The sequence below is a fragment of the Canis aureus genome, chromosome 21 (genome assembly GCF_053574225.1).
Source record: "Canis aureus isolate CA01 chromosome 21, VMU_Caureus_v.1.0, whole genome shotgun sequence".
Taxonomy (NCBI): domain Eukaryota; kingdom Metazoa; phylum Chordata; class Mammalia; order Carnivora; family Canidae; genus Canis; species Canis aureus.
In genome coordinates, this window is record NC_135631.1 from 6,645,277 (window position 1) to 6,660,054 (window position 14,778).

At 47.0% G+C, this 14,778-nt stretch overlaps 1 protein-coding gene across 14 annotated transcripts in view; it reads right to left on the reverse strand.

Annotated features, from left to right (window-relative positions):
• Positions 1 to 2,375: 2,375 nt before the first annotated feature.
• Positions 2,376 to 14,778, reverse strand: part of TESMIN (testis expressed metallothionein like protein) — a 40,739-nt gene continuing 28,336 nt past the window's right edge. For 7 of the 14 annotated variants that reach the window (XM_077862699.1, XM_077862707.1, XM_077862701.1 and 4 more), the window contains 5 exons: positions 10,975 to 11,077; positions 7,702 to 7,839; positions 7,297 to 7,350; positions 5,622 to 5,797; positions 2,376 to 4,022 (listed from right to left, as the gene is read on the reverse strand). In XM_077862699.1, the coding sequence (XP_077718825.1) occupies positions 3,830 to 4,022; positions 5,622 to 5,797; positions 7,297 to 7,350; positions 7,702 to 7,839; positions 10,975 to 11,077 (664 nt within the window). In that variant the 3' untranslated portion in view covers positions 2,376 to 3,829. Of the gene's footprint in view, positions 4,023 to 5,621; positions 5,798 to 5,843; positions 6,171 to 7,296; positions 7,351 to 7,701; positions 7,840 to 10,974; positions 11,078 to 14,778 lie in introns of those variants that run through there. The other 7 variants (XM_077862702.1, XM_077862705.1, XM_077862704.1 and 4 more) reach the window with 6 other exon arrangements.

Consider the following 14,778-nt stretch of genomic DNA (forward strand, 5'->3'; position numbering starts at 1 on the left):
TTGACTGATGTTGTCACCTCTGCCCTCCTGAGCCTGGTGGCCTTTGTGGGGAGAGCTCCCTGCAGCAGGAGCTGCCTCTGCCCCTCCAGTGCTCTTCTCTTCCCCACACGGATTCCCCAGGCACCATCTGCATCTTAGAAGAAACTTCCACCTTCACTTCCCTCAATCAGTGTCCTCACCTAGTTCACATAATAATTTATCTCTTGTGGTTTTAAGCCACAACCCCACTGGAATTCGACCACACTCAGTGGAACTTCAGGGAATTAGTGCAGGGTTTTGTAAGGGGATGAAGAGCTTCAGAGCCAAGAAGAGGACTACACACAGGTTTCTGCTCAGATTCCCCAGGCAGCAGAAGGTTCCGTTTCCTATGTTCTCATGTTTTCTGTATTGGGTACAAGCTTGTGGTTAATTGAGGGAAAATTTTCAGCATGTGCAACATAGAAATATGTATTTGGTCTCTATGCTGTTTCCTAATAGAGCTCATAAAGCCCTTGTAATTTCTTGGGTGGTAGGAGTGCCTTTGTTCTAATGGGGCAACTCTGGGTGGGCTCCTGGCTGGGGGCTTGTCACCAGAAAGACCAAGCCACATGCTCCAAGGAGGAGAGGGGGCTAGAGGCTGAGTTGATACTTGATTGTGCCTATGACATGAAGCCACCATAAAAATCCCTAAAATACAGGGTTCAGAGTTTGGGGGTTGGTGAATACCACAGGCCAGAGGGTGGCGCCCCAAGCTTCACAGGGACAGAGTGCGCTCCTGAACCTTGCCTTATGTACTTCATCCTCAGGTTGCTCATATGAATCCTTCAATATCCTTTACAATGAACTGGTAATAGCAAGTAAAATGTTTCCCTGAGTTTTGTGAGCTGTTATAGCAGATTCTCAGACCCAAAGAGGCGTTCCCGGAAGCTTCCAACTACAGCCAAGTCAGACAGAAGTGTATGGGTTTTCCTCAGGACCCAGTACTTGCAACTGGTGTCTGGCCGGTGTCTGAAGTTGAGGACAGTGTGCGGGGACTGAGCCCTTAACCTGGGTCATCCGACACTAACTCCAGGAAGTTAGCGACATAACTAAATTGAGTAATATTAGGACACCCAGTTGGTGTCCAGAGACATGGAGAATAGATTGGTGGAGGGGATATGCCACCTGTCTCATGTCTAACTATTATTCTGAGGGGAGAAGCGGCTTTCTTTCAGCATGTCATGTTATGACTTCTTTTCAGATTCTCGAAAAGGCAAGCTTTAAGCTAAGCTGCATTTGGGGAGGAACGACACCAAAAAACCCTCTGAAAACCCAGCAGATAGTCTCACCCTAATCACAGAGGCGGCCTTAGTAGATACAGGAGAGAGCTACAAGGCAGTTCATTTTGCACAGCCACATCCAGAAGCAAGGCATGCTATGTTTATTTTTATATAGTTTTAAAATGGCCTTGGCTCTTTACCAGCAACAGATGATGTACTTTTTTTATTTTTAAAAAGATTTTATTTATTTATTTATGAGAGATACACAGAGAGAGAGGCAGAGGGAGAAGCAGGCTCCATGCAAGGAGCCCGATGTGGGACTCAATCCTGGAACTCCAGGATCACGCCCTGAGCCGAAGGCAGGCACTAAACCACTGAGCCAGCCAGGCATCCCAGAAGATGTACTTTTAGATCTTTAAGTCATCCTATGTAACTGTCACCTTTGGGCATTACACTGGTTTGATACACGGCTCTACTTGGCTCTCACTTATCATACTGAATTTTCTAAAAGCTGTATGGGCTTACTAAATTCTCCCTGGCAGGGATCCCTGGGTAGTGCAGCGGTTTGGCACCTGCCTTTGGCCCGGGGCGTGATCCTGGAGACCTGGGATCGGATCCCACGTCGGGCTCCCTGCATGGAGCCTGCTTCTCCCTCTGCCTGTGTCTCTGCCTCTCTCTCTCTCTCTGTGTGACTATCATGAATAAATAAATAAAATCTTTAAAAATAAATAAATAAATTCTCCCTGGCAAGAAACTCCACAGGGATGGGCCATCCCTTAATTTTCAGGCTCCCGCTCAGTATAGCTGGCCACAGTCAGAGTATCCTGGCCTGGCACGAAAGGTCCCCTGCCTCACACGAACCTGGGCTCCGGCCAGCTCCTGGGTAGTGCTGGGTCCCTGACCCGAAGGCTGTTGCTCATCTTCCTCCTTGGGGCTCTGTAGGTGACCACCCCTGGCTTCGGGACCTCTATAGGCAGCTCTTTATCTCAGAATAGTTCTGGAGAACAGTGTTCCCTTTACCTCCCTCCATACCTGTGCCATGCGGCTCCAGAGCCTCTAAAATGTGCCAGGTGTGCGCAGAGATGTGCCTGTAAGATGCACGCTGGACTTCAAAGATGTAGTACATACAAAAGAATGTGAAATACCTCAATCATTTTTATTTTGATTACACGTGACATGACAGTGTTTTGAATATATGGGGTTAGATAAAAGATTGCTAAAACAAATTTCACCTACTCCTCTTCACTTTTTCAAATATGGCTCCTAGAAAATGTGAAGTGACTGGTAAGGCCCTGCAGACATTGCCACTGGCAGCATTTCAGGACAGACGCAGAGGAAAGGCCGCCCCCCAAGAAGGGGATCAGGAAGCCCTGGTTCAGGACCCCACCAACGCCGAGGGTGGAGTGGACGGGTCCCCTCCAGCAGCACCCCTCCCACCCCTTCCTAGATGCACAGGGGGCTGAAAGTGCCCCTAGCCCCGGGGCACCCAGGCCTCTGCCTCTGGCCTGCACCATGAATCTCCATCCGGAGGAGCCAAAGGGGAATTGAAATGGTGAAGAATTAAGTTTATTTCTCTCCCTCCAGGGTTTCCCATCAGAACTTGCTGTTCCGAATACAACTCTACTAAACGCCAGCCAGCCGCTGGGCCCCTTGCTTATGCCGGTGCTATGCTGGCAAGTAAATTTTCTAAACATACTCTAAGGGGCCAATGCTATTCATAAACACAGAACAGGATGGATATATTTATAGTTACTAAGTTAATTACAACAATGGAAGACATTTGAAATTTTAACCATTTTGCTTTTTCAAAAGAACTAAAAGAGAGTCAACTTAATAACTAATCTTACCTGCTGGCTTCTGCAAACTAGTTACTTCAACCATATTTTAACAAACAGTAATAATATTAGAACAGTAATTAGGGAGAAGTTAATTGGATAATAGAGCTTTTCCACATTCAAATGAAAACACACAAGAAACTAGATAAATTTCAGCCCCATAAGTATGACCCTACGGCCTGTGTTTCATGGTGGCCCTAAGGGAGACAGAGCATTTGTGTGACTCTGGGAAAATGTTCACACTCAGGAATTCCTCAAGGGACTCAGGGCTGTTGAGAGATTTTACGCTGTATCTTAGCAGCCCATCTGGAGAAAGTATTTCAAAATAATTTTAGTAAAAAATCATTATGGCTTTTTAGGCAGAGATGCCTCGAGAGGAAAATTTGCAAGACTGGGTGAAGCCAGTGGCAATGAACTGCTATTTCTCTCCAGAGCCTGCTTCCTCCCTCCATCCCTCATTGTTAATACAGACAATCCTCCCAGCATCACAGGAATCCATGCTCTCTCTCCAGGGCCAGACAACAACGGTTAGTTGTGTCTGTGCTTCCTCAAAAGCCGTTGATCACCAAGACCCTCACCCACTCTGAGTAAATCCCCTTGGCACCCGGATGCAGAGGGAAAGCCTGACCTCAGTGACACAGCCATTGATGCAAACCCGGCCTCGTGTTCCTCAAACCACCTCTCAACTATAGATTTCTTTCCCTTAGAATATTGAAGCAAAATCTATGTGCATTCAGATTTTACCATGCTGTAACGCTACTCAATTTTCAACCCTTTGGATTTAAACTCAATCCGGAGAATCTGTGATAAGCACCTCCCGAACTCCTCCAAGATCATCTGCTCCGCCAAGCACTCGGAGCAGTGCTCCTTCTCGGCCTCTTCACCCTGAGCCAGCAGGCAGGCGCACGTGGCCTCCACCACCTCCCAGGAGATGCACGAGGAAGACTGCCTGGCAGAAACAGAGCAGTTACAGGCCACCGTCCTCAGCTCCACATTTTAAATATCTTATATGTTCAAGGGGACGTCCTTGTCATGGTATTTTAAAGAACGTCACCAGTAAAATCGAATGGTATCTTCCTAATGTTGGAAACTGTGACAATATGAAGGACTGCTTTCAGAAGAGTAACACAGAGCACAGGCAACGGTCTACCTCTTGACATTCCTTCTCACAGCAGATTCTGAATATCCTCAAAGTTAGATCCACTACAACATTCAGAGGCACCGGGGCTACTGCATCACGCTGGTGGGCTGTGCAGCGGTGGAAGCAGGAATCTCAGATTGAGATAAGCCTTACAGGTGAGCCATGCAGCCTGGTCCAAACTCCGAGCAGAATATGTACGCTCAGGAAAGCCAGTGTCCTAGTGTCAGCCCCATCCTCCCCAGGGGCATCTGGCACTCCAGGATGCCAAAGGGCTCTGGGGACTTGCCCCGTTGGAGGGACACTGTCAGCCTGGCCTCCCCTCCCAACGCCCCTTAGAACTCTTAACCAGGTTCCCAAAGGTGGCAAGACCATATCATACAAGACTGTCCATGCGCCCCCGCTGGGCTCGAGGGGCAACCTGGCTTAGCTAGACACTTGCCCAAGCAGTGCTCAGACTGCAGAAGTTCTGGAAAACTTCCTATAGTCTTAAAAAGTATTGGATTATGGAAATAGACACAGGAGTTGGAATTGGTTGAAATCTCTCTAGACAGACAACACACAACGACTTTTGCTGAAGCTCAAGGAATAGGGCTGCCCTTGGGTCAAGAGTCACAGTATTTTGAGGCCAGACTCCAGCATGTGGAGGCTCCATCACATTCAGCCTGACACACAGCGTCCCGGTGCCAGGAGATAACATGTTCGCTTGCCCCTTCACAGAAGATGAAGCCACATCTGGTAAATGTTTACTGATAAAGACCTTTGCAGGTCACAGTGATGGTTTTTCTGATGTCTCTGACCAAATAAGCATAAACTTGGCTTTGCAGAATTATATGAATTAATGATATCTGGTGCTTTTTCATGATTTCATTCATGGTATTGAGTTGAAAGCCATTTTTTTTAATGGATAAATCTAGTCTAGTATATAGTAAAATTATCACTCAACCTTTGAGATCTGCTAGGATTATAGTATGGCCTCGGAATAGTTAAATGGGACACTATCCACCTACTGTGAGATCCATGAACCCTCCAGTAAGGGACACAGTAGGCACGCTGTCACTTCATATGGTAAGGAGTACTTCAGGTCTGTGTGTCTCTGTCTTGAGATTGTGGCCTCACTGCCCAAGGGCAGTGGCCTATCAACAGTCCCTGCAAGGCCCTTCTGCTTGTGCACAAAACGGGTAACAGCCCAGGAAGACCGATGGACAGAGCAGTCTCAGCAGTGGGCCCCCCCAGGAAACACAGAGTGGGACCTAAGGCTGGTCAAGCAGGGGAGCTGCTGCTTCCGCCCCATCCCTCATGCCCACCCCATGGACACACACACTTTCTTTCCGGTGTAGAGATTAACTGTCCTCAAATTAACCTGTTTCCCCTCTTTGGAGTACCTACCTATCTTTTCACAGTACCTACCTATCTTTTCTGAATTTTGGTAGTCCTGAGAATTTAGTTGGTGACAAATGATGGTTGCCTTCAAACCCTCCAATTTCCATATAGTTGGGCATGTTCATTAGTGTTTTCTGTTCTGGGCTTTCTTCATAATTTTTGCAACCAATGCATTTGCAAATAGAAGAACACATAATTTTGGCCTGGTAACATAAAATACTTCAATAAAATCAGACTGCACTATAATTCATCAAAAAACAACACATTCTATGTGGACCTTAGGTAACCCTGTGTGTGTGTGTGTGTGTGTGTGTGTGTGTGTGTGTTTAATCTGCAATTTTCACACCAAACACAGGGAGGGGATTTGGAAGGCTGGCATGTGAGTGTGAGCATGAGTCCCGAGCAGAGAGGGGGTCACTCTCCCTTCTCTGCAGGGGATGCCAGCAGAGTGCTGCCCCCTGACTGTGTCATGGGTCATAAGATTCTAGCTCTCTCAGCTCACCTCACTTCACTGCATGTCATAGACAATGTGGTTCTCACACACGGGAGGTCTGTGGCAACCTGTGTCCAGCAAGCCTGTTGACACAATTTTTCCAACAGTATTTGCTCACTTTGTGTCTCAGTCACATTTTGGTAATTATCTCAACATTTCAAACCTTTCGTTATTCTTATGTTTGCTATGATCTGTGTCCAGTGATGGTAACTAAGAGCTCAGGGAATAATTAGGGTTTTTTAATGAAGGTACGCGCCTTGTTTTTTAGACCTAATGCTACTGTACACCTAATAGACTGCAGTGTCCTGTAAGCAGGACTTTTATCTTCACTGGGAAGCCAAAAACTTCATCTGACTGGCTTGGATGCGGTATTTGCTCTGTTGCTTTGTGGTCTGGAATCGAGCCTGCAGCATCTCCTAGGTGGGCCCATGTCATGCTGGCTCTGCTCTTGTGGGGAATGTGTAGGTGGGTAGAGGCTGAAACCCACCGAAGGCAGGCCTTGAGTGGGTGTGAGGGGAGGCCTTGCTGCTTACTTGTGGGTGGAATTCGTTTCTTGCCACAGGGAGCATGCCTGGCAAGCCAGGGCCCAACCCCTTGCTTACACATGCCACCGGGCAGTCTGAAAGCTGGCCCTGCCAACTGCTGTGGCTCCCTCTTTCTTTCAGCTGCTAGGGCTGTCCCTCAGATCTCGTCAGCTCAGAGATGCACATCGAAGGGTATCTATTGTGTTCTACTCTGCACCTCTGGCTGTTTTGAGCAAGAGGCTTTTCAGGATCTCCAGTCCCCTCTGGAGACTACAGGACAGCTGCACCTCATGTGGGCTGCTGCCTGGCAGAGGCTCAGCCTCCAGAAAGTGAGCCTGCTCTCTGTCTCAGGCAGCAGGGAGGGTACAGGCAGCAGGGAGGGTACTGTGAAGAGCAGGCAGGGATGCTGTCAGTGCATCTGAAAACTGCTTCGCTGGGGAGGTGCCTCACTGTTTGAATTCTGTATCTCTGCACGACTTTGCATTCTCACAATCCCAGCTGGGGGATTGCTTGGCCTGCTTACTCAGGCCTTCCAACATGTGTCCCCCGAATCACGAGGACTCTTCTCAAGCCCAATCATCTGTGACAACCTTTTAAAAGTAAAATTCACAGGTGCCTCCCCCCCACTCCACCCCCTGCAAAGACCTCAAGCAAACCAAAGGAGAGCTTTTTAAGGAAGAGTTACCTGGCTGCTTTGCAGCTGAGGTCTGAGAGCTCTTCCCTCCTCTCCCTCGCTTTTCTTCAACACCAAGAAAGAAGAGGGAAGATGAAGAGAGAGAGCAAGCCTCTCCGCCCCAGTGGGTCTGTGAGGAGCAGGCACACGCTCTGGTCCACGGGCGGCTCTGCACCACGACGTGTGCTGTCCGCCAGCCAAGGCCCACTGTCCACTGTGGTCTCTGAGTGCCAGCCCAGAGACAAAGCTCTGCGAGCAAGAGGCAAGGCCCACCTCTGGGAGCTCCCGAAGTGCTGTGGCAGAGTGGGCAGGGCCATGCAGTGGGCCCGAAGCAGGTGCCAGCCTCCCGGAGGAACTGTGGGTACATCTGCTGTGTCACTGAGCCCAGGGCCCTGGGGGGTGGGGTGGGGGGCTCACCTCGTAGCACTCGCAGTAATTTTTAAGACAGCCTGAGCGCCTGCAGTTACAGCCTTTGTTATGCCGAGGCTTCACATCTCCCAACTTCCCTTTCCCAATTTTTGGCTGGAAAGCTTCTGGATTTCGATCAAGACATGCCTAAGGCAGAAAACACAAAACTCCATCAAGATGTACCTTTTATTTAAAAACAACATTCAGTGAAAGTTGAACAACATTCAGTGAAAGTTCATTTGTCTGCTGTGTTAATCCAGTTGCTGCTTTAGAAGAGCCACACAGCACAGTGGACTATCAGTCAGTCGTCAAAAAGGATGAAATCTCACCATTTGCAACCACGTGGATGGAGCTGGAGGGTATTATGCTGAGTGAAGTAAGTCCATCAGAGAAAGACAATTATCATACAGTTTCACTCATATGTGGAATTTAAGAAACAAAACAGAGGAGCACAGGGGAAGGGAGGTTAAAATAAAATAAGATGAATTCAGAGAGGGAGACAAACCATGAGAGATTCTCAATCATAGGGAAAAAAAACTGAGGGTTGCTGGAGGGGAGTGTGGGGGGACAGGGTAACTGGAGGATGGGCATGAAGGAGGGCATGTGATGGGATGAACACTGGGTGTTACATGCAAGTGATGAATCACTGAACTCTATCTCTGAAACTAATAATACATTACATGTTAATTAATTGAATTTAAATAAAATAAAATAAACAAAGAAAGAGCCACATGAGGCAGTGTGTCCTTCCATAGTTAAAGTGCATCCCCGGATGCTGGGGTGGCTCAGTGGTTGAGCATCTGCCTTCAGCTCAGGTCGTGATCCCGGGGTCCTGGGATGGAGTCCTGTAATGGGCTCCTTGCAGGGAGCCTGCTTCTCTCTCTGCCTGTGTCTCTGCCTCTTTGTGTGTCTCTTGTGATTAAATACATAAAGTCTTAAAAAAAAAAAAAAAAGAAAGTGTGTCCCCTTCTTGTTTCATTTAATTCTTTTACACTGTAAAAGGCATTGTTTTTTTCCTGAGTTTCAAAGTCAGACATGCTTATTGCAAAATAACTGGATATTAAAGACTCAAAGAAAATGACTGTGTCCGTGTGGCTCTATTTCCTTTCCAGCATTTCTTGTGTACTTTTTTCCTGAGACAGCTGGGGCCATGGTGCTCACATTTATTAAACACTGATTGTGTTCCAGGCACCCTTCTATGCGATTTATGTGCACTTTTTCCCTTAATCCTCACCGCAGCCTTGGGGAATAAATACTATTGTTTCTGTCTCACAGATGAAGAAATCAAGGGCAAGAGGTTAAGTAATAAATGGCCAGTGATCGATTCGAATCCCTCTCCCTATGCTTAACCCAGCCCAGACACTCGGCCACCGGGCCACGCCTTGCTCACACAACATGCTCAGCTTTTTATCCTGGCTGGTTTAACTCTTTTTATGTATCTTTCTATGATCCATCTAGACAGACAAATGTGTGCATGTTTTTATTAATGAAGTGATTTGATGCAATTTGAGGAACACAGTAGCACCCCCTGCCCTTTGCTCTCCTCGTACAGATTAATGGCTAGGGTCTGCGCTGTCTGACACAAGGCCTTCCCATCACCACAGAAGGTCCTTTGGACAGCACTGGCCTCAAGTGAGGCTGCTATGGAAGGTGAGGGGCAGGGAATGCACCCATCCGTGGGGTGGAGCATGATGAACAGAGCACCAGTGTGCCCTGTGTAACCTCTGCCCAGCTCAGACTGGAGGGTAGTCCAGCCCCCAGGAACTCCCAGGACTGGTACCCATTGACACCCCAGTGGGAGCCACGGTGCTGACCTCCACTGCTTTCACTGTGTGTGGGCCCCTGTGGTGTACCCTGTTGTGCCCGGCTTCCTTCAGCAGCACAGTGCCCACGGGACTTATCCACGTGCAGTGCATGGTGGGACTGCCTTCTTCACTAGTGTGTAGTAGTCCGCCATACGATACATGGACACTGGGTCGTTTCCAGGGTGGGGCTACTGTGTGTGTCTGTGGTCGACGCATGCACTCATTTTTATTGTCTCTGTTTTCAGGAAGGAAACTGCTGGATCATAGCATGTACCAAGGTTCATCTTTAGAGGCTATTGTCAAACAACCTCCCCAAGTGCTTGTACCAACTTATGTTCCTACCAGCAATTCTTGAAAATGCCAACACTTTTTAAATAAAACTTATATACATCCAATGATAGACAATCCTTTAACCCTGAAGAAAATGCTACACTACTAAAGTTTAGAGGCATCAAAATTTTCTTCTGTCCCCTGGATCTGGCTATATCAAAATGGGTAAGATATTTTCAAGTGATTTATCTGTAATTCAAGAGGAGAATTAAATTATTGTAGAAACAAAACAGACCAACCACGAGACAGCATGACAGTCTCAAGTCTACATGGGATAGTCCTTCATTGCCCTTTGCAAATAAGGGGCACCAAAATATGCCCCCAGAGCAGGCTGGTGGCCCCATGCCTACCCATCCTCCCTTCTTTAATGATCTTTTATGCCTACAAGAAGGGATGAAAACTGCAGGTTCCTGTATGTAGCTGTTAGCAAGCGCAGGGCTGCCAGAGTTGCTGCTGGCCCCTTGAGGAAAGTCCAAATTCTCCCCTTACCTGAGAGCTATGGAGAATAAAAATTAGACATGAGTTGTGGCTGAGAACCTCTACCCAGTTCTCTGAACAGCAGACTTTCTACACCTCTCAGGCTACGCTCCTCAAGCTCAGGCTTATGTACTACATGACAGGACCCAAATCTCTAAACCCCAACACAAGACAAAGTGGACATTTGTACATTCTGAAATCAGAACCTTCCAACAGTGCTGTGCCACTGAAGTCATCCCACATGGTAGAGAATAAAGATCTTTCTCTGGCTGCTAACTCCTTACAGCTCTTGTCCACGGCCACCTTCAGGAAGAATCCTACTCAGTGTATACTCATCAACACTTTGGGTTTTCCCAATATTGAAATCAGTTGGGAGTCTCTGGAGATGATAGCTTTATGAATATCTCAAGCACTTTTTAAAAAAAATTATTTTTAGAGAAAGAGAGGGAGTGTGTGAGCAGGGGAAAGGGAAGAGGGAGAGAGAGAACCTCAAGCAGACTCTGTGCTGAGCACAGAGCCCAGTGTAGTGCTTGGATCCACAACTCTGGGATTATGACCTGAGCCAAAATCAAGAGTCAGACGCTCAACCTAATGAGCCACCCAGACACCCCATATCTTAAGCACTTTAAAACACTTTTAGAATGCATGTATTTAGTGGAAAAATTGTTACCTTAATGGCCTTAAACCGTTGGATTTCGTGATGTAGATTGTTACAACAATTATTACAGTTGCAGTTGTTGCAAAAGTCCCCACTGGCAAAGCAATCACAGTACCTGTGAAGCAACAACACAGTGTGTCAAAGGTGTGGATGGCATGAGCAAATGACAATAGCACCCACATAGGAAAAGAGCCTGCCAACATGCTGTAGTTCAGTACAACTTTTATTTAGATGATTCTGACTCCTTTTTTATGAAAGCTACAACACCTGGGATGATGCTCTCCCGTGACAGAGGAGAAAGAGAAACCAGTTAAAACCACTGGTTTCATAATATAGGAGTTTGCAGAGCAAAACAATTTCCTGGATCCTGTCCCTTGTTGTCCATTGCCTCCTGTCCCTAGGTGCCCACTGAATCTCTCCCAGGAGCACTACCAGTGCTGGAGCACTGGCAGGCAGACACCATCAACCACCACCACTCCCAGTCCACCCACACAACTGAAGCTGAGTTCTCTTCCTGGCCAGACATTGACTATGAGTGAAAACTAATGGGGCCTGGAGGCTGAATGTGGCTTGGGCTTGATCTTACTTCCACTCCCTGTTGACCTATGGGGGAAGAGACGGATGGTGGAAGAAACACACGTACGAAGTGACTGCTGTCATATTCTCTTATAATAAAAGTGCTGTTGGGGAACTCAGATTCTGCAGAACAGCTTTTTTAGCAGAATTTGTCCCCAAATGTGTCCACTGTGCCCTGGGATTCTGGAGGTCATAAAGGTATTACTCGGTGACAGAAACGGTGTTCCTTGAAAAACCATCAGCTGTCTACAGCTGTGCTCTTGTAAGACTCCTGCTCTCATGCTGCAGAACAGAGGCATTTATAGGCCTGTGGCTCAAATGGTTCAGTGTGGGCAGGGATATGACATGTTTCTCAACTCATGTAAAAATTCAGTGTTAAGGCAAGGACTCCCAATATCTTACCTATAACCTGAACCCCAGGGAGGTTTCGGGAGTTCATCAGCCACTCCACAGCTTCCGTTCGTGACTGGAGAAGACCCACATTGCTCCCTCCTGAGAGCATGAGTCATTGAAAAGAGCTTCAAATCCAGGTTTCTCATGTCAGCTCTGCCACCAGGTCCCCATGTTAACTGATATAGGTTATTTGTCATTCAGCATCTTGAGCTATAAAATGGAAGTCGTGGCATCCAACCTACCAGTCTCAAGGGGCCACCCAGGGGAGCTCAGGACATCCCATAGACATGCTTCCTTTACAGTGCTGTGTGATGCCAGGAAGGCCAATGTCTGGCAACGTGGTAGACCAGATAGATATCTCTAGAAACCTTACTGTATGTAAAAGTCCCCACAGAATTCCTAAACGTTATTCTTTTAACATTTGTTTCAATTTTTTAAAATAATATTTTAAAATGCATGTCAAGCCAAAAGAAAGTAAAAGAGATTATCAGAGGTAAAATAAAGAAAAAACTATGCACCTAGAGGGAAGAGTTCTGTAGCTGCTAAGTTTTGTCCTGGGGCATCTGCAGGTCCCTGGTGACTCAGAGCCTGCTCATGCAGGAGACAGGACACCGAGTCAGGACTATGAGAGGAGTTGCACCAGAGAGCCCCCCAACACCCGCACCATGTAAAGCATGGATCCTTGAAAGGCAACCTCTCCACAAATCTACTTCATGGAAGGAGTGGAGATACATCCCTCTCTGAAGCACAGGGGTAATATGAGTGTGTCTCCTAAGGCTTCCTGACCCCTGGGATGGACAGAAGAAGGAAGAGATGACAGAAATTTGGAGGCTGGGAAGCAGAGGGGAGAGAGTTATAAATGACAGACTGAAGAATCCTGAACCCTGGCCCATCAGGAGAGAGGGAAGAAGCAGAAGCAGCTCTGAAGACTCGGATGCAGCAGTTGCAGTCTGCTCTGGAGTGGAGTGCAGGAGGGTAGGATGAGAAGAGAACTGGTTGAAGTTCTCTTTAGAACCCCCAGGCTCCTCCCCTTTCCAGCACCCTTCTCTCCACCACTGTAGCAAGATACTGAAATTACTTTCTGGGGTAAAACAGTTGAGGACGGGTGGGTATCACAATGAACCAAAGGAGGAAAGGTGAATATTGAGACCTGAGGATTTCTTCTCCTTGACCCCTAGAATCCTAGCGCCACAGTGGAAAAGCCTTCTTTCAGGACGCCAACCAGACCAAGACAGAATACAGAGAGAAAGAGCCCCACAGTGAGTCCCCCAAAAGATGGCTTAGTCATACCACCAAGAGTCCCCAGGAAGCTTATGCCTCATTCTTAAATGTGAGTGGAGTGACAGCCAGAGATCTGCAGATATTTCAGGAAACCTGACATGAAAGACAAGAAGCCCAAAAAAACACACTGTTTAGGGAAAGGAAACTCGGGGTGTGTGTGTGTGTGTGTGTGTGTGTGTGTGTGTGTGAGCACTAGCAGCCTTAGACAGATTAAGAGGCAAGAAAATTATACTTAAAAAAACAGAGTATAAAAATGATGTTTGGGGGGGGGGAGTAATCACAGAGAGCATTATCTTAACAGAAGATATGAAAAGTAGGACCCCTGCCCTCCACCCCCCAAAAAGGGAAGTAAAAACAACAGGAGAAAGAAAAATGTAGAATCTGTTTCCTAAGTCCAAGATTTATGTAATTAGAGATCTGGCATGTGTTTGCAGACTAAAAAGACTGCCAAGTGTCCAGCACAAGAGGTGAGATAGTCGCAAAGCAAGACTTCACTATCCAGTTTCAAAGCACAGAGAACTGGGATCCCTGGGTGGCGCAGCGGTTTAGCGCCTGCCTTTGGCCCAGGGCGCGATCCTGGAGACCCGGGATCGAATCCCACGTCGGGCTCCCGGTGCATGGAGCCTGCTTCTCCCTCTGCCTATGTCTCTGCCTCTCTCTCTCTCTGTGTGTGACTATAATAAATAAAATAAAATTAAAAAAAAAAAAAAAAAAAAAAAAAAAGCACAGAGAACAAAGAGAGGATCCTACAAGGCTCCAGAAAGAATAAAGCAGGTTTCACACAAGGGGCAAGAACAAAGATACTATCAAAATTTCAATAGCAGTAGTGAAAACTAGAAGAATGCAACAAAACCTTCAAAATTCTGCAGAAAAATTCAACATTTAAAATCGAACTGAAATTGGAAATCTAAATAACTATCCAATCCAAAATAATTGTCTAGGTGTGAGGACATATTCGGGCAGGTTTAGACATGGGGGTTCTGGAAAGATAATCTCTGTGCACCCTCTCTCAGGATGTTCTTGGAGGATGTGCTGCATCAAATGATGCAGTGAGTCAAATGAGGGAGATGATTGGGATCCAGGAATCAGGGAATCAAACCTGAGAAGGAAGCAAAGGAAGCCCTTGGTGTGGTGGCAGAGGGAGAGTCCATGGTCAGAGCTGTCCATCAGGCCTGGAAGCCATCCCATCCAGAGTGGGGCAGGCAAATGGCTCTGAGAAAGGCTTCCTCTGACAACACAGCCTAGTATGTAGCAGATCTGAGCATGGTGGGAAGACAGCTATACACCCAGAGGGCAGTTCAGAGTTAAATTAATGCCATGTACACAGAAAGCTAAGTACCAACTACTAACTCAAAGGAAAAGATGGAGAAGTTCAGGAAAGGAAATTAATCAAGGTCTAGCAGTGAGTAGTGTTTTCCTAGTTGTGAAATATAAACACTACTGATCTAACCACACATTTCTAATGTCTGGATGTGGGAAATGTGTGTGTGTGTGTGTGTGTGTGTGTGTGTGTGTGTGTGTTGAGGGGGGAGGAAACAGAGCCAAACCCACATCTTCCATGATGCT